Here is a 24968-nt window from a genome sequence, read left to right on the forward strand (position 1 = left end):
TGAAACTATCCATTCCCTTGTAACAAAAAAATATATATATCCACTACATAAAAAATTTAAAAATTCATCATTTTTTGTGCATCTTTGACGATGAATTACGTATTCACGAGACGTATAAGAAATTGGATAAGATTTTACAAAGTTTGATGATTCACAACCCATTTCCTGGGTATTGAAGTGTGGGAGGTATTTGTGTGTGTTGGTATAGTGATAGGAGGTTATTAATGCCCAACACTTTGAGGTCTTGGGTTCGAGTCCTCCATCGTGCAGTCTTTAAATTTCTTTATTTATTTATGTAATTTATCAAAAAAAAAAAGTGTGGGAGGTATTTTAAACTGTAAGTGCATGTGTTTCTACATATTATTGTTATTATGTAAACATTTTTCAAAAAAGCCTCTCTACATCCTGAGTGATAATGAGATGGGCTTCGTTGTTTCCTTTATGCGATGACATTTTCCAAATTAGCTCGGATTATCTTGTTGATTTTTGTCAGTCTGCTCGAAGGAGAAGAGACTCTCGCTTCACTCGATGTAGTAGTTCTAGTGTTTGACACATACTCTGGTTCGATAGTGCTAAGTTCTAACTCCTTTTACTCGAGTTGTTGTGATAAAATGGTCATAATTCACTATTTTGTGTAAGCATAAGTAAGTGATCATTTTTGTGAAATCAGTGTTGATAGTGATGGTTTATTTGCATGTAGCAACCAACACTTTTCTTGGTGGGAGGGAAGGCCTTCTACCATGAAGTAAAGCTAAGTTATCGAGGAACAAAACGTCGCCCTTTTGCCACTTGAATTGGATGCTCTCTTCTTCGATGATCTCTTGGCATCGTTTCACCGCCTCGTCTGGTATTTCACTTGCATCGGCCATGGTGGCGGAGCTGAGCTCGTTACCGTGCATTCCAACGACGGTGTTGAACCACATCCTCCTTCCTTTTCTTCCCTCGAACACCCTTGTTAATGGTCTGGGACCTAGTATCGTCTTCACCCCACCCTCTGCCAGCCATTCCATCTCCATTCCTAATGCCTTACCCCTGCACACGCCATTGATTAAGGGAGCGTTTACTTTGGAGGATTAGTCTTGATAGATAAAAATAGTAAGGCTAATCCCTTGTTTATTCTGATGGAATAAACCTGGGATATCCCAAGGTTCTTGATTATTTCTATCATTTAAGCTAGTTTTGCTCGATTCATATCTCATTTCAAAGGTGGGATTGGAGTAATCCTACTCTGTAGGATAAAACTACTCAATCATGCATCTGATCAATCATGCAAAGTAAACGCTCCCTAAGTGGAGACAATATGACTAGAAAGAACTCGAAATTGCTTGCTTACCTCTTCTCTGCTTCTACGCGATCTGAAGTCCCAAATGCATCTTCCCAACCTCGACCTCTCATGGAAGATGTATCGTTTTTGCTTAGGGCAGTGAAGGTGTATCTCAGTCCTTTCCTCTCCATCTCCTCCACCATCTCCGGGTACTCTCCCAACATCCTCTCCGTTACACGGAAGCTAGGCACGATCGGAGTTTCTCCTCCTTCCGGTGGAGGTACTTCACAGAAGAGAATTACCTTCTCCGGGAATTCTTTTATCTGATTAAAATAAAAACCAGTGTAAAACCCTAAAAAAAAAGATCCATTAATTGAACTCGTGCAATGAAACTCACCAAGACCATCTCATGGTGGTAGTATATGAACTCCGACAGGGGGCCTTCGTTGGCCGTCCAGACCCTCTTGTAGACATGCGTGCGCGGGGCGGGCCCCACGTACCGTATGTCCTCCCACCCGAAGGCCTCGACTATGTCGTTGAACTCGTGGGCATTCTTGACGTGGAAGCCTCGGAGGAGGACGGCACTGTTTTTCACTATCGTCTTCTCGAACCACTCCTTGTTCTCCCTTATGGCCCACAGCAGCCCCTCCACCTCGCCTCCGCCGCCCTCCGGGGGCTGCAGCACTAGCGGCACAGCTTCGCCGTCCACCGCCTTCTGCCCTTCGCACCTTCCTACCTTGAAGTATTTGCAGCTCATCTCCACCAGCATGTAGTAAACGTAGATTGTACAAAAATATGCTTAAAATTATGGATGCACAATTTGATTTTACTTGCAGCAATATTTATATGTATTTGGGAAGATGCTGTTGCATAGTACTTAAACAATGGAATCAGTTGATGATCGGCATCAATTTATATGCTTTCTTGACTTTGTCGACTGTCGTTTCCTACAAATGTATGTTGGCATTCGCTAGCTTTTGGCTTTGTTTGCTTACCTTTGTCCAAGTGTAATCCATTGTTTAAATCTTTGACTCTGCCAATTTAATATTTATTTTTGACCACTTTTGATAAATAGATTATAAATATATATTAGTCATTCATTTTAAAAATAAAATAAAAATGTCGTGATCACTGAAAAATGTGCAAATCTTTAATTGCGAAAATTATTTACGATATCCCAACTGCTTTATCTAAGAAAGAGCCTCACATACACCTATATATGTATCATTGTATATATCTACCTTCTTCATCTAAAATATTTTTATTCATAAGAAAATTATTTACGATATCCCAACTCCTTCATCTAAGTTTCTGACAATTGTATAAAAAATTTCTAGAGAGAGACGATATATCTCCATTCTATATTCTTGAAATGTTCTCTAATATGCTACGTAAATATTACTCTCTCCGTCCCATAACAAGTGTCCTAATTTGTTTCGGAACGAGAATTTAGGTAAATATGATTAAAGAGTGAAAAAATAAAAAATGGTGAAGCTCACTTTTATTTTGGGAGATGAGTAGTCTACCTTTCTTATTTTAGAACTAGGTCATTTGTTACGGAACACCTCCAAAAAAAAAATTAGAGCACTTGCTATGGGACGGAGGGAGAGAGTATAATAGTAATAAATAAAGCAGCTGGGTTGACGATTATTTTGGCTTTTTCAATAGGATAATTATTCTACTTAGTAGTTCTAGACATCGCTTTGAATTTTATATTTTTTGAAATCTTCTGCAAAATATTATAGTCCATCCCTCTATGAAAATAGGTTTCAAGGGAGAGCTGTACGATTTGAAAAAGATTTAATTGTTTATTTAGTAAGTAGATAAAGAGTCTTATAATTAAAAAAAAAGAAAAAAAGAAAAAAAAAAGATTTAACAATAGAAAGGGGCTCACGGATTAAAAAGTGGTGGGTTCATGAATGACAAAAAAAAGATTATTAAGAAAATGTAGTAGACTATTATTCTAATATTAAATTGTATATTTAATATACTTTATTTATAATATAAAAAAGAATTTTTAAAATAATTTTATTATTTTAAAATAAAACATAATTAAATAATTTTATTTAATCTATTACGTTATAGAGTTTGTTAATTTATTTGAGAATTATTTTAAAGAGGTTTTTACATAGTTATAGAATCAAAAAGATCAAATTGCTAATTAATATTTAAATATCATATTTATATTAAAGAGGTTTTACTATAATTATAGAATTAAATGGAGCAAATTTCAAATTAATATTTAAATATAATAAATCAACATATACGATTCTGATCTATTGGGTCAATATAAATGGGCCATCTCAACGTAAGGCCTATTGGGCCAGCTCAATAAAAGATCTTCCTTATTCAGTTTTGAACAAATTTAGATAGCATGAGTTTATAACTTTAAGCTGCGGCATGGGCTGGGCCCAACTTTAGCTCTAGCATGGGTGATGTTAAACAAAGCCCATTTTGGCTAATTATGCCCATGGATTATGCCAGAGAAAGAGGGCCCAAGGCTGTGAGTGCACTGAGACTGTTCGAGGAATTGCCGCAAAGTTAAAGGAAGAAGAATGTTTGGGAAGGTAGATGAATTAATCGACATCCTACTCAAGGTAGCAAAAAATCCGAAACCGAATAACCAAATTGATCCAAACCAAAATTTTAAAATATCGTTTGGTTATTTCGGTTTTTCGGTTAGGTTTTTTTTCATAAAATTTCGGTTTTTCGGTTCGGTTCGGATTTTTTAAAACCTAATAAAGTCGAAAAACCGAATTATATTTATAATATATATATTTTATATATATAATATTTTAATAATAATTTTATAAAATCTAACTTCTAATATTTTTTTAATTTTATAGCTTTTTCGGATTTTTTCGGAATTTTCTGTTTTTTTTTTTTTTTTTTTTTTTAAATTCGGTTTTTTCGGTTGGGTTCGGTTTTAAGTATAAAAATTTCGGTTAGTTCGGTTCGATTCGATTTTTTTTAAACCGAACAAAATATGATTTGGTTTGGTTTTTGGTTTTAACAAAAACCATACCATATAACCGAATGCACACCAGTACTTCCTACGCACGTTAGAGCTTCGTATATCCTATGAACCTAAAGCCTGAAAGATTTCTGCTTCATATTTACTGACTTTATTACTTAAAACAGTTGTCACCACCTATTTGCTAGGTTTGGTTCAAGTTAGTGTTTGGCTTCATATGTTGGCAGAATAAATAACGAGTATTGAGATTGATCATCTTATGTTTGTTTAGTTATCTTAATTTGGTTTGCCTGTCTCAAACAAAAAATAGTTTAAATGATAGATTTGGCTGTGCGTGATAGTTAGGATATCATTATTTTGGGATTTGCATGAATAACTTTTTACTCTGCGTTCTCTTTGGTTGTGAATTTATCATGGGAAAATGAAGGATAAACAAAATTTTACCATTTAAATTCTTTATTTCTTTTCCCACATTTCCTGCTTGACCCTTACCCATTCCTCATTTACACTACAAAGGATGAATAATATTATCCCTCCTTTGTAGTGTAAATGAGGAATGAGTAATGGTCAAGTAGGAAATGTGGGAAAAGAAAGGAAGGATTTAAAGGGTGAAATTTTGTTTATCCTTCATTTTTCCATGATAAATTTACAACCAAAAATAACGCAGCCTTATAGTATGAGTGACCTAGTTGATTGAATGGTGATCAGAGTGAAGGGTTTGAGATAAATGAAGAACAATGAACAGAAAAGATGATTAATTATGATTCTCTATTTCCTCATGTGATGATATGAATTCCTAATGAAGTGTTTTACCAATTGAGTTGTACTTTACTGTCATTCTCCTAAAAAAAATTGCTACTTTGATTTGGGCTATAAATTATTTTCTTGAGCTTCTTACACCATGGAAGCAATGAAACTAGAGAATAACATAAAAGTGGCTCTATCCACGACATAAAAACAGAGCAAAAATATAATTTTCACTAATCAAAGTATACAGAAAAATAGCTCTGGTCGAAGACACTTCTTTCTGCGCACACACACACACACTTGATAAACAATACGGATAAGAAACTCAAAAGCTACAACTACTCAAAGTCCGCTATATGCCCTTGTAATTTTATTTCTCTTCAATTTATACTCTGTAATTAGGATTTTTACTATGTAACTCACTATAATCTCTTCAGTTAATTAACTCAATTATCCAAACACTTTAACAATTTATAAGCTCTTAAAATGTGTGGGAATGATGAATGATATGAAAATAAGGGAAAAAATGGGTATTTGGGGGCTGAAATCGCGACTGGGGCCCACTTGGGGGAAGCCCCGCCCTTTTCCCGCGGTCACGGCCCGCGTCCGTGGCCTACAAACGTGGGGAAGGATCAGGGGACCCGCGGTTCCACCCCGCGGCCGCGGGTGGTGACCGTGGGTGTCTCCTGGAGTCGGGGACAGCTGACCCGCGGTCCCACCCCGCCGCCGCGGGTGGTGACCGCGGGGTACTGGGCGTTTTGCGCAGTCCGCTCGTTTTGCTCCGTTCTCCCTCGTCCGGACTCGGATTTGGTCGCCGTTTGCGCTCACGAATTCCTCTCGAGACGTACTTAAATCTCATATCTTCAAAATACTCCAATTAATCCTTGATATTTCCTGAAATCACTCCAAAACTACACCAAGGAATCAAATCTTCATAAAACTAAATATTCGGGCACAAACAAGCATTCACAAGCAAAACATGAAGGGAAATGACAACAAATCATGTGGAATTGAGGTACGAAAACCATGTTTGTCATATTATCAAGGGGAAAATCTTATTATAGCCAAAATGCATAAATTTATAAGCTTTATAGTCCTAGTTTCGAATACACTAGTTATATAACCATTTTTTGTTTAAAAGACAATTAGACCCACAATTGACTGAGGTTAATTTTGGCAATGTTTTTAATTTGATTTTTGTATTTACTCGACGATGTTACTACTCGATGGGGACCGTCGCTACTCGATCGAGTACACCATCGAGTAGTGAGTAATTGGCAATATGTTTAATTTGATTTTGTGTTTACTCGATGGTGTCACTACTCGATGGGGACTGTCACTACTCGATCGAGTACATTATCGAGTAGTGACTAGATTGTGTTTTTCATGTTTATTTCTTCTTCTTTTTTGGTTTGTTGGTGCTAAATCTTTGTATTTTGATATTGCAGGCAGCTAAACACCTTATAGGTGGAAGAGACCGTCGTTAATTTATGTAACCCATGCTATTAATCTATACGTACGAGTCGTTTTGCAAATGTTCAAAGGTGGAACGATAGGGCGTCTTAGTGATCACGAGAGATACGCAAGCGTCAACAATGCTCTCCATCACCTATTATCCCTACAGATTGAGGGAGGGAATATTCCTCACCAAGCATGGCTCGATGTCGGTGGTCGTATCATTTGTTTTACAGCAGCGGATTATGCACTTATTACCGGACTTCACTTTGGATTTAGTAAGTTCGATCCTCCCGCTGAGCACCAAATTTTGGCTACTAGTATCTTCACAACTATTTTGGTCATCATCCCACAAAACTCAGCCAACTTAGGTTGAAATTCAAAGCAAAACAACTCGGGACGAATCCAACCACATCATCCTCATCAGTTTCTCTTGTCGTTAACATGACTCGTCTTCCATTACCATCATCGGGAAGTATATTTCTTACATCACCCAAAGCCTCTGTACACCAAACATCATCCATTACAATGAAACACCTCCTATTTTTGAAGTTTTTGAACACTTTCTCCTATCACTCTTACTCGAGTCTCAAGTACTTATTACTTCAGATATTAGAAAATCAAATTGATGAATGAGTTGATCTGTCTGTGCCTACATCTAACTCAAGTAAAAAAGTGCACAGTTGCATAATATGATGAAGATAGTTGAAAGAAAAATAAAATTACAAAGCAAAAAAGAGTGCAAAGCTTGTAAAAACTAAAAAGTATAATTTGGTGCAAACGTAAAGCCCAAACCTAAGTGGGCTCAGCCCTGCACTTACAAAGAATAGCTTTTGGAGCAAATAAAAAGCCCAAACCCAATTGGGCTCGTAAGCAATTACTATGGGCCAAAGAAGCCCATAGTCAATTCATTAAAATAGTCAAGGGGGAAAGTGAATAGACTTGTGCTTATTATTGAGAATTTAAGATCTTCTATTGCAAATTTGTGTGGCATTATCTATTGCATATATAGATGAACGACATGTGGCAATCTTAAGGGTTCAAGATTTCCCAATGTTAGGGTTTATATTTTCCTTAAATAAACCCTAAAATGTCAATCATCTATAAATGTAATAGGAGAGATGTCACATTATAGTGCAATAGAATATCCGAATTGATTGTTGAGAGGCCTACTTTGCCACAATGACAACTGTAAGTAAAATAATGTAAACAAGAATGTCAATCCACACATACATTCAACTTTGAGAAATACATGATAACATAGTATATAGCATTCAGATTTATTTTAAACTAGCTATCTTGCAAAAAAGTAGGAATTTATTCATCACCAACCATTTCACCTTGAGTCTCTGCTTCTTTCATAAGTCTAATATCTGATAAGCTAGCTAGCTCCAACGATACTCTGCATCTGAAAAAGAAAAGAAAAAGTGACAAGAATCAATTGACATTCTACCAACAGAGAAATGTTCAAAATAGAGGAAGATGCTTAGCATACTAATCTTATTTCTATAAAGCATGCCTGCTAAAAATGGTGTCAAATCATTCAACTTTTATAAATTTCTTACCTGACATGAAGGGCAGAGTCAAGTTTGAAAGATCATATCAAAAACGCTTCAAACGAACTTCAAGGGCATCCCATTTCTCTTTTATCTCTGTCGCCGAGTACACAAGAGATCGGTTATGATCATCGATCTCAATCAGTTCAAGTGTTGGAATCTTTCCAATATCAACTGGAATCTTAGACAAATACAGACAACGATGAAGCATTAGGCGCTGGAGCCTCGGAAAGTGGCTACTTTCAGTTGTCCAGTTCTGCAGATTTGATTCATCAATATGCAAAAGTCTCAGATCCACAAATCCTCCCTCAATAGTTTTCTAGAGTTCCCCACTGCAAGCATAGTTCTTTAGTTTCAACACTTGAAGAGAAGGCAACCGGCCAAAAACCATCATGTATGTCCAAGGAAGCCGCCGTCCACTCAATTCCAACTTTTTCAGCGATCTAGGAAAATAAAATTTGGGACACAGTTGAAATGAACAATGCGTCACCAATTTCAATTTCTCCAATCGACTTAGCAAACCAAGACTACCAAAATCAAAGTAGTTTGGATGAAACTTCTCCTCTAACGAGTAGCATATTTCCAACTTTCTAATGTTTCGAAACTTACGCACCATACTAGAACTAAATACAAAGTTTGTTGCCAGAGAAAGTGTTTGGAAGTTTTTTAGAGAAGACTTTGCTGAATCTTTTGGATCGGGTAAAGGAAGAAATGAAAAGGCGATAAGATGCCTTAATTGCTCCAGATTCCAAATTTCGTCAGGCAAGCTAACCTCCGATCTATAAATAATTAAAGTCTGAAGATTATGAAGCTTTGATATAGCTGAAGGAATAATATTGCTAGGAATTTTGGAAGCAAGGTATGTGAGATGAATCAAATCAAACACTTGACCTAAGTCCCAAAATGCATGATCCTTTCTACGTAAAACATGAAGGACCTTAAGTGACATAAAATTCTCTATAGAGCCTTTGGGCCTATACCCCCTCTGTGAAATACATATAATAGAACAGGTGCATGAGCTATGCGTAGAGTCTTTAAGATCAAGATCATACCAACTAACACTTACGCATTGATGATTTTGTAGCACTTGTGGAAGAAAATGCTTTCTCACGATAGGATTAGGAAAGTAATCCATGATAGGTAGAAGGAACTTCTCTTCCCCAGCCTGTCTTGAACAAAAATCCCGAACCACGTTATGAAGCTTGCACCTTTTGATTTTGCCATCACTCTTCTTGCTAGTAACCAAAACTAGACTTTGCTCGACCAGCACCTCCAAAACATCTTCCGCCACCTCTTCCAACGTTTTAGATTCATCTCGACCTTCCAAAAAGCCCTCAGCTACCCAAAGTTTGATGAGTTCTGAGACACGGATCTCATAATCTTCAGGGAAGCCTGCCATATACAAGAAACACTCCCTCAAATGTCGAGGCAAGTGTTTGTAACTCAAAGATAATAATATAGTTTCCAACTGTCCATCATTTGCCCCAATTCGCTTCCACAACTTTGGAGTTCTATCAATCTTGGATAAAAGTCCTGCCACAGTAACAATTGAAAGGGGCAGTCCTTCACAACGTTTTACATATTTTTTCCCAATATCTTGCAGCTCAACAGGACAATCTTGATCTCCGAAGACCTTCTTCTGGAACAAACGCCAACTTTGTTGGTCATCCAAGAAACGCAACATATGAATGGGGCTCGCAGAGTTAGCATAAGCAGCTACATTCTTTAGCCTTGTGGTTAATATGATTCGGCTTCCATTATTATCATCAGGTAATAGCCTCTGTATGTGATCCCAAGCTTCCATACTCCAAATGTCGTCCACTACTATGAGATACCTCCTACCTTTTAGGTATTTGTATATTTCAGACTCCTTAACCTTGCATTGTAAATCACTCTCTGCTTGGATTCCCTTTCCTTTCATCGAAGCAAGCAGATTTGAAAGAATAATTTCTACATTGTAATCTTTCGATATTGTGACCCGCATGAAAATCAAAATGATAAGTAATGAATGTATCATCATAAACAATTTTAGCGAGTGTGGACTTACCAATGCCTCCCATTCCCACAATAGGGAGGACTTGCAGCTCGGATGAATAGCTTGTAAGCCATGACATTATCTGCAACCTATCTTCATCAAAACCAACCACGACGTCCTTTCTTGTGGGTGAAGATCTTGATGATGAACCAACATCAGTCCACTTAATTCTCTCCGCCAATCTCCCCAACCGGTTTGAAATGCTGACAGTCAACTCTATTGCTACAGCTTGATCAAAACCATCAAAATCTTCACTCTTGAGTGCAGATCTTGATGATGAACCAACAGCTGGAGAATCGCTCAGTCGTCCTATGTTCTTAACTGAATCTTCAGCACTTGACTTAATTCTCTCCACTAATCTCCCCAAGCTGTCGGTCAGCTCTGTTGCAACAGCCGGAGAATCATTCAGTCGTCCTACGTTGTCAACTGAGCCTTTAGCAGTTGACATAATTCCATCCGCTAATCTCTCCAACTCGTCCGAAATCTGGAGAAACTGCTCTGAAGCCATTACACTCTCGAGTGCAGATGTTGATGATGAACCAACAGTTGCGTAGTCTTCAGCTGACATAATTTCCTCTGCCAATCTCCCCAACACGCCTGAAAAGTGGAGAATCTGCGTTCTCACTGAACCCAGATCTTCATCAAAACCATCAAAATCTGCACTCTTGAGGGCAGATGTTGGTGATGAACCATCAGCGGTAGAATTGTCTATTAAGTCTCGAGCAGTCCACTGAATTCTGTCCGCTAATCTCGCCAAACGATTTGAACTGACAAACAGCTTTGTTGCTAATGTTGGATCTCCATCAAGATCATCAAAATCTTCACTATTGAGTGCAGATCTTGAAGATGAACTAACAGCAGGAGAATCACTCTGTCGTCCTACGTTGTCGACTGAGTCTCCATTAGTTGACATAATTCTCTCCGCTAAGCCCAGCAACCGGATTGAAATGCTGACAGTCGGCTCTGCTTTCAGTTTGACACCAAAACCCTTCAAATGATAACTTAAGCAGAAAATATAGTCTGGAACGGCAGTCTTAAGAGCAGCTGATCTCATGGAAATATAGTATGTGTTAGTCAAAAAGCAACAATTGTCAAAAAGTTGCAGCTGCTTTATTTTGTCAAATAAAGGCAGCCCCAATTCTCCAACTTGGCGTGCACCTACCGCCACCAACCACCCTCATTTTGCCTATAAATAGAAGGCATGGCAGCAGCATTAGAATCACCCCATCACCCCAAAACCCCCAGAACAACACCAGAGAAGGGTGTGATATTAGAGAGAGAAATCTTGTGTGAGAAAACTTCAGTGTGGAAGTTATACACGAGTGATAAAAGTGAGTTGAGAGATAGCCTCTGCGTAGGCAGATACAAAATACAGTGTAGTATTTTTGTTGTACTCCTCCTTTTGAGATTCTCTAATATATTGGTGTGGGTCCGTGGACGTAGGCAGTTTGGCCGAACCACGTTAAAAATATCGGTGTCATTTTTATTCTCGTTTCATATCGGTCGATATCCAAAATATTGCGTCACACTAGATCCCGGGCGGAATTATTGGCGTCTATAATTCCCAACAACTGGTATTAGAGCCACGGTGGTGGCAGATATTTTCTGATGTTTTTTCGCTGGTACTATTCACGTGAATAGTGAATTCCGCGAATAGTGAAATTTGTCGGCGGTTCCGATTTGTCGACAAAAGGTGTTCTAAACACGGTGGTTAGCTGAAAAATCAGAAACGATCCAAGGAGTCCAGATCGAGTGGGAGCAATGTCGACAGACGATAAAATTTCCAAAATTGATAAATTCAACGGTGTGAATTTTGAATTTTTTGGAAAATGCAAATGGAGGATTACTTGTACTAGAAGGACCTGTATAAGCCCTTGAAGGAAAATCCAGAAGTCAAGGACATGGACGGAGCAAGTCAAAGAATGGCAGGCAGAGCTCCAGAATCCACAAGAATTCCAACAAATCAAAGTCTGTTGAATGTTGGAACTGTGGTCAGGTCGGGCACTACAGAACGCAGTGTAAAGTACCTTCAAAGGGAAACGAGAAAAAGACCGAAGCCAATGTTGTGGCTGAAGGAGAAGGACGTGAGACATATTCCAGAGTTGAGGAATAACTTGATCTCCGTCAAGCAATTGTCGAGAGAAGGATGTGATACACACCTCTCAGGTGATTGTTGGAAAATCACTAGGGGCGCAATGATTCTTGCACGTGGCAAGGATACTGGCAGCCTATACACAGCGATGAATGCGTGTGTGACAATTGCAGTTGCTGATAGCAAGAAGAATGCAAATTTGTGGCACCAAAGACTTGGACACATGAGCCAGAAAGGGCTCAAGTATATGCATTCGAAAGGGAAACTACCAGAAGAGGGTGAGTTTCAACACAAGTGGTAGAACTCTGAAGCAAGTAAAGCTTGAGTTAGTCCACACAGATGTTTGGGGTCCAGCAAGAGTTTCATCCATTGGCGGAAAGTCTTTACCTTTGTGACTTTCATCGATGACCACTCGAAAAAGGTGTGGGTTTACTTCTTGAGACAAAAGTCAGAGGTGTTTGAGGCGTTCAAAAAGTGGAAGGCCATGGTGGAGAATGAAACTGGCTTACGGATAAAGAGATCCGATAATGGCGGAGAATACGAAGATATGGCGTTCAAGAAATTTTATTACCGGAATGGCATCAAGTTGGAAATGCCAGGGACCCCACAACAAAATAGAGTCGCAGAACGCATGAACCGGACGTTGACAAAAAGAGCTAGGAGCATGAGGATACATGCAGGACTGCCAACACAATTTTGGGCAGAAGCTGTCAACACAACGGCATATCTCGTTAACCATGGGACATCTGTACCATTGGAGTACAGAATACCGGAGGAAGTTTTGAGTGGCAAAGAAATTAAACTTTCTCACTTAAAAGTTTTTGGCTGTGTCGCGTATGTACACATTAGTGATATTGCCAGGAGTAAGCTCGACTCCAAATCACTAAAATGTATTTTCATTGGATAATGGTGGAGATGAGTTCGGGTACCATTTTTTGAGATGACAAAAACAGGAAGGTCATCCAAAGCTGGGACGTAATATTCAATGAAAATGTGCTGTAAAAGGACAGGAATGCAGTGCAGTTCACCGACACAACAACGGAGGATCCAACATATGTTGATCCAGATGATACTGCAGAGTGCAGTACATTGAAGCAAACAGATGAAAGTTTGCAGACGAAGGAGCCCAACTCTGAGGCTGATCCACTACAGTCTCCAGTTCCAGCTCTAACTCCTATTCCTAGGAGGTCATCTCGACCTCAGGTTCCTTGTATCGAAAGTCTTCTTGATAGTGTGGTCAGGTAGCGAGTTCCGTTGAGTGGTAACGGCGGTGCAAGATATACGGAGGTGTACCCCCAGTGAACTCACGATTGAATCCGGTGGTTCCTTGTATCGAAAGTCTTCCTGATAGTGTGGTCAGGCAGCGAGTCCCGTTGAGTGGTAACGGCGGTGCAAGATGTACGGATTGTCGTTCGAGGGAGGACATGATGTGGTCCTTGGTTTGAGGGGAGGATTTAGGAGAAGCAAAGCGAATTCTCGGGATGAGAATTTACAGAGACAAGCAAAAAGTGTTTTGCAGTTGTCTCAGGCCAAATACGTTGATCGAATCTTGCAAAGATTCAATATGAGCAGTGCTAAGCCGGTTAGCTCAGCGTTAGCTAACCATTTCCGCCTATGCAAAGAGCACTTTCAAAAAGACAAAGGAGGAAAGAGACTTCATGGCTAAATTCCTTACGCCTCAGCCGTTGGAAGTCTGATGTATGCCATGGTCTGTACTAGACCAGATATCGCTCATGCAGTGGGAGTTGTGAGCAGAATTATGGCAAATCCTGGAAAGCAGCATTGGGAAGCAGTAAAGTGGATATTGAGATATCTACGTGGATCTACTGATAGATGCTTGTGCTTTCGACGAGGTAATGTAGCACTACAAGGTTTTGTAGATGCAAATTTTGGCGGTGCGGTAAATCGCAGGAGAAGCACTACCGGTTATGTCTTTACAGTTAAAGACAGAAAGGCTGCTGCGTTGATTGAGGTGTGAAGACAGATTGAAATCAGTCTTCAAGTGGGAGATTGTTAGTCAAAAAGCAACAATTGTCAAAAAGTTGCAGCTACTTTATTTTGTCAAATAAAGGCAGCCCCAATTCTCCAACTTGGCGTGCACCTACCGCCACCAACCACCCTCATTTTGCCTATAAATAGAAGGCATGGCAGCAGCATTAGAATCACCCCATCACCCCAAAACCCCCAGAACAACACCAGAGAAGGGTGTGATATTAGAGAGAGAGAAATCTTGTGTGAGAAAACTTTAGTGTGGAAGTTATACACGAGTGATAAAAGTGAGTTGAAAGATAGCCTCTGCGTAGGCAGATACAAAATACAGTGTAGTATTTTTGTTGTACTCCTCCTTTTGAGATTCTCTAATATATTGGTGTGGGTCCGTGGACGTAGGCAGTTTGGCCGAACCACGTTAAAAATATCGGTGTCATTTTTATTCTCGTTTCATATCGGTCGATATTCAAAATATTGCGTCACACTAGATCCCGGGCGGAATTATTGGCGTCTATAATTCCCAACAGTATGAAACGGCAGTCTTTAAAGCAACTCTCTTGCAGATCGACAAAATTCTCTCCACTCTCACCAACAAGTATAAAAGGCTGACAATCAGCTCTATCGCAGATCTTGATGATGAGTCACTCCGCCTTCTTACGTTGTCGACTAGGTTGTCGGGACGCTTGCAGTAGTCCACCACATCTCCGGCAGTTGAGGCGAGCTCCTCTGCCAATTCCCCCAACTGGATGGAAATTCTCAAACTCGCCTCTGTCGACGCACAATCTGAGACATTTTGTGGGGAGAAAATATACTCAATAATCTCTTGTGTTGTCTTTACTACCTCCCTGATTGCTCCTTGTTTTGGGAAATGTTTGAGATTCAACTGCAAGACCACAGCTTTGTCGTGGATGGATATAATTCGTAGTTTAACACGAAGAGTGGTGAGATCATCGTTGCGTCTAAGGATTTGGCGTAAAATTTGTAGCAGGGAATCGAGAGCTTCAGAAGCCATATGAGGTGTACGCAAACAATTTTGTCAAACTGAATGCTTATCGGTTTGGATTGGAATTACCAATCCTTCCTCTGATTTGCATACAACACGTCCAAATTTTAAAAATGGTGGAGAAAGAGTCAAGAATGTTTCAATTGAGGGGCCCGCGGAAGGAGTCTCTCTTGTTTTGATTTTGGCCTCTCTCATTTGAATCCGTTGGTTATATAGTTTTTTTGGCCGTTGTTCTTTGTAGTTGTCTATCTTGTCAAAAACTTTGCTTCTTGGTTTGTTTTTTTATTTTATTTTTTGTTATTTAGCTTTGTTTTTTGAGTATTTTTTCTTCATTTTTTTTTTAATTTCACCGGAAAGATTTTGATGAGATTGGTGTAGTGGTTCCCCCTACATACGAGTTGCTTATTAGATTATATATTAGATATATGTTGTAATTTTTTTTAAAAAAAATCATTATAGTAAACATATATCTAATATATAATCTTATGAGGTGTAATTTTTTTTTAGAATTACAACATATATATATATAATCTAATAAGACAGACTCCTTACGCGGGCCCCTCAATTGAAACATTCTTGACTCTTTCTCGGCCATTTTTAAAATTTGGACGTTTTGTATGCAAATCAGAAGAAGGATTGGCAATTCCAATCCAAACCGATAAGCATTCAGTTTGACAAAATTGTTTGCGTACACCTCATATGGCTTCTGAAGTTCTCGATTCCCTGCTACAAATTTTACGCCAAATCCTTAAACGCGACGATGATCTCACCACTCTTCGTGTAAAACTACGAATTATATCCATCCACGACAAAGCTGTGGTCTTGCAGTTGAATCTCAAACATTTCCCAGAAAAGGAAGCAATTAGGGAGGCAGTAAATACAACACAAGAGATTATTGAGTATATTTTCTCCCCAGAAAATGTTTCAGATTGTGGGTTTATAGAGGCGAGTGTGAGACTTTCAAATCAGTTGGGGGAATTGGCAGAGGAGCTCGCCTCAACTGCCGGAGATGTGGTGGATTACTGCAAGAGTCCCGACGAACTAGTCAACAACGTACGAAGGCGGAGTGACTCATCATCAAGATCTGCAATAAGGCTGGATGTCAGCCTTTTATGCCTGTTGGCGAGAGTCAAGAGAATTATGCTGACTACTGCTTCATCAACAAGATCTGCACTCAAGAATGAAGATGATGGTTTTCATGAAGATTTGACTGTAGCAACACAACTGGCTCTCAGCATTTCAAACCGGTTGGGGAGATTAGCGGAGAGAATTAAGTGGACTGCTGTTGGTTCATCATCAAGATCTGCACCGACAAGTAAGGATATCGTGGTTGGTTTTGATGAAGATAGGTTGCAGATATTGTCCTGGCTTAGAAGCTATTCATCCGAGCTGCAAGTCCTCCCTATTGTGGGGATGGGAGGCATTGGTAAGTCCACACTCGCTAAAATTGTTTATGATGATACATTCATTACTTATCATTTTGATTTTCACGCTTGGGTCACAATATCGAAAGATTACAGTGTAGAAAGTATTCTTTCAAATCTGCTTGCTTCGATGAAAGGAAAAGGAATCCAAGCAAGGCTCTTTTTGTAAAACAAGGCTCTTTTATAATAGGTATAGATAGTTGATGGTCAGCATCTCTTCCTCTAGTGTGTTCTGAGCTTGCTTTTTTATTCAACTAAAATTTTTATTAGACTTATAAATATAATAGTTTTTATAGATGACTCATATAACATATAAGGCTTTAAAGATAAATTTTGTATCATTTGTTTTCTATTGTATAATTCTAAATGACTTGAAAGCATGCAGTCATGTATTTATTTCAACTAAAAGTATTGGCTAATTTACCAATTACTCTTATGTGTTTGTTCATGGTTCTGCGTTCTCACGAAAAGATGTGATTCTCATAGAGTTATTGACTTATTCAGAACGGATAATATAGAATTCCCCATTGATCCTAACCCTATATATATATATATATAGGGGCGCGCTCCAGTGAGACCCCATAATTTTCGTGAAACACTAGGACAATGAATAAGACATATAATACTAATGAACAAAACGTATATCTAATGAACAAGATGTATATACTGATGAAAAATAAAATTTAAAAAATTCGTAATGAATAAGACATATATACTGATGAACAGGGCCGTATATACTGATGAACAATGCAGTATATGCTGATGAATAACAAAATTTAAAATATTCTGCTCCCTCCAGGATTCGAACCCTGTGAAAAAAAATCACCCTCCAGATACAATATCAGCCATAGGATTGATAAAATAAACGCACCAGATCGTGCCCTAGATCTCACTAAAATTAGAGGGTCTCATTGGAGCGGCCCCCTATATATATATATATATATATATATATAAAATAGACTTCAATCTTGAGAATATATATTCTTTTTTTTTATAGAGGGTATTGAGAATATATATTCTTCAACTTGTTTTAAGTTTTGTATAATTGATGTTTTTCTTCTTCGGATAAATGCAGCTAAAATGTCATTAGCAAAATGCGTGTAACGTGAGGACTGTAAAATTAGATGCAATAAAGGTCCTCCATCATGCTTGGATGGCGTTTGCATTTGTCTTGACGAGCTAAGATATATGTTCAGTGAATATGGTAATTTTAATAAATTTTTTTGATGTTGTATTCGAATATTTATATACCATCTTTTCTTAATTATGAACTATTGTTGAAGGACCTCCGTGTCGGAGTGAAGCGGAGTGTGCCTCACAAAAATGTATCGCTAAAGAGGTGTTAACAGATATTTTGACATGCGAATGCCACTTCCAATCAGGATCAGAAACTAGTGACGAAGGATGCGAGGGATTGATAACATGTGCGCCCCAATGCTATGGAAATTGTGTTTGTGGATAAAAAAAGGACAAAATCATCTTAAAATGTTTTTCAACAACATGAATAAAAACTGAAATCTATATGGAGATGAAGTGTTACTAATTTTTTGCATTTTTTAATATATGATTAATTTTGGGGTAAATAGCCTTAAATCCATAATGTATTCCGGAATTTGGAATTGCACCTATTTTCGAAAATCGGCCATAACCTTTCATTTTCATCTCAAATTTGTCCAGTGTTCGGTTTTTATCTACGTGGACGTCGAAAATTGACACGTGTCATTTTCGGTGGCCACCCTGTCATTTTCGACCACCTCCGTGTGAATTTCCAAGTCCACATGGATAAAAACCGATCAACGTATAAATTTGAGATGAAAATGAAAGGTTATGGATTGTACGGTCGATTTTCAAAAATATAGATATGAATCAATTTATAAATCAGCCCATGTATAAGTTTACATTTAAATATAAGCTGAGCCCAACTTAAAAATAGGGGCCTAATAAATACAGCCCATCCCCATCTCTCTAATCTCTCTTTCTCTTGGCTGAAAACTGGTCTTACGCAGCCCTCAAAGTCCTTTATTTATTCGTTTGTTTTAACATGGGTCTACACATTCTTGTATTTAAATTAAAATACACTGCCTCGAGGAAGAAAATGGAAGTCTCAAATTCAAAAATCTTATCTCATTCAACACATAAACATGCTTCACTAGGGAAAAGAAAAAATCAAGATGCATAAAAACTAACCATGACAGAATAGATATCAGATTAATACAATAAGCAAAGGCCGAAGATTATTACAAATGTAGTGGAGACGACAAGACAAGAGTAGATGAATCTCTGTGTAATGAATTCAATCCCAGTTCACATACCGCGACCCCTCCCGCTTGCACTCCACGAAAGGATTCTCACCATAGCATGTCGCGTTGACGATCAAGTCCAACTCGATGCAGCATCAATTAATTGATCAAATTTTCGACCTCTCTAAGACTCAAACCCAAGTTTAAATGATTATTTTTGCATTATAAAAGTCTTGTTCGTAGATTTCATTGATTTATTCATATCCATTAATTCTCATTCTTACGAAAGATAACATTTTTAGTGGAGAAATATATTCTTATTGCTAAACACCGAGAATTCTTTCATGAAATTAACCCTACTTATTTAGTATAGATATTTTATAGGTTCAATGCAATTAATTTATAAGTTATTTGTTTTTTGTTTTTTTCAAAGAAAATCAATAATAATTTCTTAATTACAGTTCTCACAATAAGATATTTTTATATTATTGTTTGGGTTAATATCACATTCTATCTCAACATTTCGTTTATGTCTATTCCAACTTTTAAAATTTTTGTCATGTAAAAACGCTTCAAATTACATTGAAGAATAAAAAAATGGTTCTTGCACGAATGCATGTATTGATTCATCGAAGTAGAAATTTATTCGGAAATGAAAATTTATGGACATATTTTCTAATAATCAATACTACTTCTTCCCTTATTGTTTTTGACATCTAATGTGAATGGTTAGTTTTTATGCATCTTGATTTTTTTTTCAAGTGAAGCATGTTTTTACGTTGAATGGATGAGATCCAATGTTTTAACTAATAAAAATGAAATTAAATGATAAAAAATAATTATTTGCCTTAATCAAGTGGAATAAACACTAATTAATAATAATTGCATAAAAGAAATGATGGAAGAAAATAAATAAATAAAAAATTGAGAGTCATGGGACATAAAATTTGGTACAGTGGATCTTAAGTGATATTGAATACTTTCTACTAAAAATTCACTCATCGTATAGAACTAAGCAATTACTATATAGCAAAAGCTATTCATCATCGGTCGAAACATGCAGCCAATTATTCAATTAAATTGAATTATTTTATCAATCATATATTACCATTCAAATCAAACACCTCTTTACAATTTTTCACAATCACAAGGGATGAGGAGTAAAATAGCAGCCTTGTCTTAGTGGGCTAAAGCCCAATAAAAACCATAAAAGAAAATGCCCAAGTCTAAGAATGACAAAAGTGAGCCCAACCCTATCATTTCTCTCTCAATCTCTCTTCTTAATTTTGGAGACACAGCCTCCTTCTCGGGCGACACTAGTTAGTCGCTGCACATTATAGTAATGTGAAGTATTCTTGTAGTGTTTGTTAGCATTGTTTTATTTTATTCTGCTTCTCTACCTTCCCACACTCTCTGCCTAAAATTGGATGACATATTGAGAACCATCTCTCTCTCTCTCTCTCTCTTTGTTGACAGATGATAAGAGGTGAGAGGGAAGAGGATTAAAGAAAAATAAGCAAATACACAAAAACAAGAGAGATAATGGTGGTAAAACCTAGCTAGCTAATACGGTAATACAGATACTTCGAACTTGGGGCCTGCCAAGCTCTGCACTAGTGCTTCGTTCTTACTCCGAAGCTGAACTTGAACATGAAATGGAAGATCTTCCCCTTGTAATTCCACTTGTTCCTCTACGATCTCCTTTGCGCACATCACAGCAGATTCTCCACAATCCCTCATCCATATCTTTTTCAGCGTCGGTATGTCTCCAATTTGACTCGGGATCTCCTTCAACTCTTCCATATTAACAAGACCAAGCTTCTCAAGGCATGGAAAGATGGAGTTCGATTCCGCAGTCCAATGCTTCAAACTGGGACACCAATGCAATCCCAAGTATTTGAGGGAAGGGAATTGGCCTTCAACCATTTCCCACTTGCCTGTTCCAAAGCATCCCTCCCACAACATGAACTTCTCGAGAAGGGGCATTGAACCTATCTTTTCCAATATTTTTTCCCATTCAAAGCCATCATTCATCCGAAGAGTCAACTTCTTGAGGCTTTGGGGGAATGTGAGCGAATACGCAGCAGCTCTAAAACCAAACCAATATACGTGGAAGGATTCCAATTTACACAGACTTTTGATATTGTTCAGACAATAATAATCATCTTGCTCGATTCCCCCTCTCCAAATATAATTTATCCCCAATTTTTTGATATTGGGAATTCTCTTAACCACCTCTTCACTGCACTTGAAATTTGATATTCCCTCAAGCACCAGTAGATTCTCCATGATAACGACATCATCACTCGTAGGTTCTGGAAGATAAAAAATTCCTTTCATTTCAATATGCCTAAGTTGTGGCATTCTCCAAATCTCACCAGGTGCAGTGAACTCCTTCCGACAAGAAACAATCAATATGTGCAGATTCCAAAGGCGAGTAAACGAGGTAAAGATCGAGGACATGCTATTAACTTTAACAGCAAGGTGGCGCAAGTTAACATACTGAGACGGAAGGGACTTGATCACGCGTTCATCTTCTAAATAACGAAACTTGTTGTATGCATGTAATGTTCTAAGCAACCCAGAATTCTTAATACGCGGGACGCTCCCATATTCACTGATAATGGAACGAGCACGTGGCATAGATTGCAAGTCGTCAAGGACTTTCGTCTTTGGCGTGTTCCTGGGTATAACAATGCGGCGTTGGCTACTTATGCATCGAGGACTAGATTGCCCTATCACATGATAGAACCCATCTTTCTTGCTCTGGTTCAAGCATAAATCCCTCAACAAATCATGAATTTTGACTAATTTTATGTTTCCTGTGGACCCCACTTCACCAACTAGAATGAGATTTCTATCAACCAAGTCCTTTAAGAACTCTATGGCAATAGTTTCCAAACTTTTGCCATTCATGGGTTTTAAAATCCCTCAGAAACCCATAGCTTCACGAGTGTTGAGACTCTAACCAAATCATCCTCCTCAAACACTCCCATATACAAAAAACATGGCTTTAAATAAACTGGCAAATGATTATAGCTCATTTTCAACAGTTTCATGCAATGCTTATCATTCTCCAAATTCACTTCTGAAGCTAAATTCTTCCTAATTGATTCCCAAACTCCTAGAGTGTGTTCCCTATTTCTCAAAATACCCGCCACTACAACAATTGATAAAGGAAGTCCTCTGCAATTCTCTACTATTTTCTTTCCAATTTTCTCAAACTCATGAGGGCAACTTCCAACCCCAAACACAATTTTTGAGAAGAGTTCCCAGCTTCTTACCTCATCTAAAAATTCCATTTGAAGGCTAAAATTGTTGTTCAATTGGGAACTCAAGTGTGAAAGCCTAGTCGTCACTATTATCCGACTATAATTCTCATTTTCGGGAAAGAAACGTTGTATCCTATCCCAAGCATCGATGCTCCACATATCATCCATCACAATTAGAAACCTTCTACCTGACAAATACTGGTAGAGCTCTAATCCTAGTTCATCTTCACTCTTTTCACTCAGTTGTTCCTTGCTTTTTTTAGTGGCTTGAGAAACAAGTTCACAAAGAATTTCCCTAGTGTTGTATTGTTCAGAAATAGTAGCCCAAGCACAAACGTCGAAACGCTGCTCAATAATTTTCTTCGAATAAACAGTTTTGGCAAGAGTGGTCTTACCTATCCCGCCCATTCCTGTGATCGGGATGACTTGGCGTTCGCGTTGGTCGGAAACGAGCCTTTCCAAGATTCCATTCACGACACCCTCGGACCACACCACCATGCCACTATTGTTCTTCTCAGTGGAAGAAGAAGCAGAGATGAAGCTACGCCGCGTATCATGGAGCACCACCTTCTCTGTATTCCTCTGCATCGCCAAACTCTTGATCTGATCCATTTCCTGTATCACATTTTGCACATCTTGAAACAAGTTCATCTCTTCATCATCATCATCATGATTTGATGAGACAGTTTTCGGATCCTCTGGATCTGCTTCGTCGGAAACAGGAGAGTTATAAGCTTCTCTGGATCTGCTCAGCTGAATCTTGGCCACGATATGAGATTCGATGGTGTCTTCAGCTGCATAAGCTGCATCTGCAATACGCATCTCCAAGGGATCTGCTTCGTCGGAAACAGGGGAGTCATAAGCTTCGAGAAACTCCTGCAAGAACATGACATTTTCAGTGAGGGATTGAACTTGGTGTTTGTTTAGAGAAATCGGTGGGGAATGGTGGCGCTCGAGGTCGTCTATGATATGCATTAGAGAAACCAAGGCTGCGTAGGCCGCCATGATCGATATCAGTTGAAGGGAAACAGAGTATAATTATGAGAATTTTAGACAAGAATTTGATAGAATCTTAATTTAGCTTCTTATTTATAATAACATGAAATCTTAATAGGTCATATTTTAAGCGACGTCAACGACATATCTTATCTTAGCAGTTGGCAGTAATGTGAAAGCGGATGTTTATATAAAGAGTTGTTGCAGATTATCAAGAGCTTCATAAGCCATCTCGATTCTACACAAAAAATATTCTCAAAATTATTGTTTACTGGTTGGTTGTGACTTTTGAGTAGTGATGAGTTCAAAGTTTCTTTTTGCTTTTTTCAATTTCAAGGCAAAACTGAGCCACCCATTCCCTATCTTTTCGTCAGTGCGATTCCACGTCATCAATCACTATTCTGCTATGGAAGATGTATCGTCTATTACACGTCATCCAATCCAATCACACGCTAGCTCAATGAATCCCTTTGAGATGAGCTGTTTGTGGGTTTATTCCATCTTGCACCTTGGTGCATTGCACTTAGGTGCTTAGATGGAAGACACGTGGCTTTGCATTGCATTTATGCCGTTGATGTATAACATTGCACTTAGGTGCTTAGATCGAAGAAAATGTAAGTCTCAAATTCAAAAATTTGCACGACACTAAGAGGGTGTTTGGCTAAGCTTATTTTAAATAGCTTATAAGCTCTTAGAGCATATAAGATGTTTCAAAAGTTTATAAGCTGTAATTTTTAAGAGCTTATAAGTTGTCAAAGTATTTGGATAATTGAGCTTATAAGTTAGAGAGATAATTTTTTTGCTAGAGATAGAAAATTGAAGAAAAATAAACTTGAATGATATATGATGAAAATAATAAATTATAATTGAAAAATATTTGTAAAAAGATTGTTTCATATGAGATTATAAAAAAATAAGTTGGGGTAGAGGAACTTATTTTTTGGGGAGCTTATTTTTGGAGCTTATAAGCTGTTTATGAGCTTATTTTGTCAAACACTTTGAATGAGCTTATAAGCTCCTAAAGTTGTTTAGGAGCTTATAAGCTCAGCCAAACACCCTCTAAATCTCATCTCATTCAACACATAAACATGCTACACTAGGAAAAAGAAAAAGTCAAAGATGCATACAACTAACCATGACATAATAGATACTTATCAGATTAATACAATAAGCAAAGGCCGAAGATTATTACAAATGTAGTGGTATTGAACAATCTAGGCTGTATAGTTTGAAGAGAATTTCATTTATTTCTGTGTAAAAACTCAACATACAAAAGAAGAGCAAGACAACTATTTATACTATACAAAGAAGCTTCAAGAAGTTCTTCACGGTTATAACTAACTAGACCTACTGTTAACTAACTAAACTACTCTTAGCTAATCACACAGAAACTAACGTGCGCTTTATGCGCACAGTTCATGCATGCGTTTAGGGCTGGCAAATCGTGCGGGTCAGATCGCTATCGGGTCGACCTGATATCAACCCGACCTGATAAGGCCAAACCCGAACCCGACCTGATAAGGAAATGCTAAAACCCAACCCGAACCACCCAACCTGATACACCTAAACCCGAACCCAACCCGAACCCGACACGAATCCGATAACAACCAGATTTGAATCGGGTTGACACGACCCGATAGCAACACGATAACGACACGATCTGATTACGACCTGATAACAACCCAATTTGAATCGGGTTGACACAACACGATAGCGGCACGATCTGATTACGACCTGATAACAACACGAATTTGATTTGATTCATTCACATGAATAATAATATTTAAAAAATACAAAATTCATCACATATGCTCAACAATCAACATATCCAATAAATCAACAATTCAACATATGCCAAACTAAAAATACAATCAATATAAAGCATTAAACCAATAAGCTTAACAAAATATAATAAGCTCAA

At 38.0% G+C, this 24968-nt stretch overlaps 4 protein-coding genes across 4 annotated transcripts; 1 reads left to right on the plus strand and 3 right to left on the minus strand.

Annotated features, from left to right (window-relative positions):
- Positions 1-601: 601 nt before the first annotated feature.
- Positions 602-2465, minus strand: LOC131016922 (clavaminate synthase-like protein At3g21360). Its single transcript, XM_057945725.1, has 3 exons — positions 1662-2465; positions 1334-1587; positions 602-1032 (listed from the first exon to the last, which is right to left on the minus strand). Exons 1-3 carry the CDS (start codon positions 2031-2033, stop codon positions 687-689), a joined length of 972 nt encoding a protein of 323 aa, XP_057801708.1. The 5' UTR covers positions 2034-2465; the 3' UTR covers positions 602-686.
- A 6488-nt stretch (positions 2466-8953) lies between these two features.
- On the minus strand, positions 8954-11085 carry LOC131015811 (putative late blight resistance protein homolog R1B-19). Its single transcript, XM_057944233.1, has 3 exons — positions 10044-11085; positions 9108-9958; positions 8954-9028 (listed from the first exon to the last, which is right to left on the minus strand). The coding sequence occupies exons 1-3, from the start codon at positions 11083-11085 to the stop codon at positions 8954-8956; spliced, it is 1968 nt and encodes a 655-aa protein (XP_057800216.1).
- Positions 11086-15814: 4729 nt separating this feature from the next.
- LOC131015812 (uncharacterized) lies at positions 15815-16708 on the plus strand. Its single transcript, XM_057944234.1, has one exon. The coding sequence runs from the start codon at positions 15815-15817 to the stop codon at positions 16706-16708; it is 894 nt and encodes a 297-aa protein (XP_057800217.1).
- Positions 16709-18679: 1971 nt separating this feature from the next.
- LOC131016951 (uncharacterized) lies at positions 18680-23389 on the minus strand. The gene is made up of 2 exons (XM_057945789.1): positions 22447-23389; positions 18680-18922 (listed from the first exon to the last, which is right to left on the minus strand). The coding sequence occupies exons 1-2, from the start codon at positions 23054-23056 to the stop codon at positions 18888-18890; spliced, it is 645 nt and encodes a 214-aa protein (XP_057801772.1). The 5' UTR covers positions 23057-23389; the 3' UTR covers positions 18680-18887.
- Positions 23390-24968: the final 1579 nt, after the last annotated feature.

The sequence above is a fragment of the Salvia miltiorrhiza genome, chromosome 3 (assembly GCF_028751815.1).
Source record: "Salvia miltiorrhiza cultivar Shanhuang (shh) chromosome 3, IMPLAD_Smil_shh, whole genome shotgun sequence".
Taxonomy (NCBI): Eukaryota; Viridiplantae; Streptophyta; class Magnoliopsida; order Lamiales; family Lamiaceae; genus Salvia; species Salvia miltiorrhiza.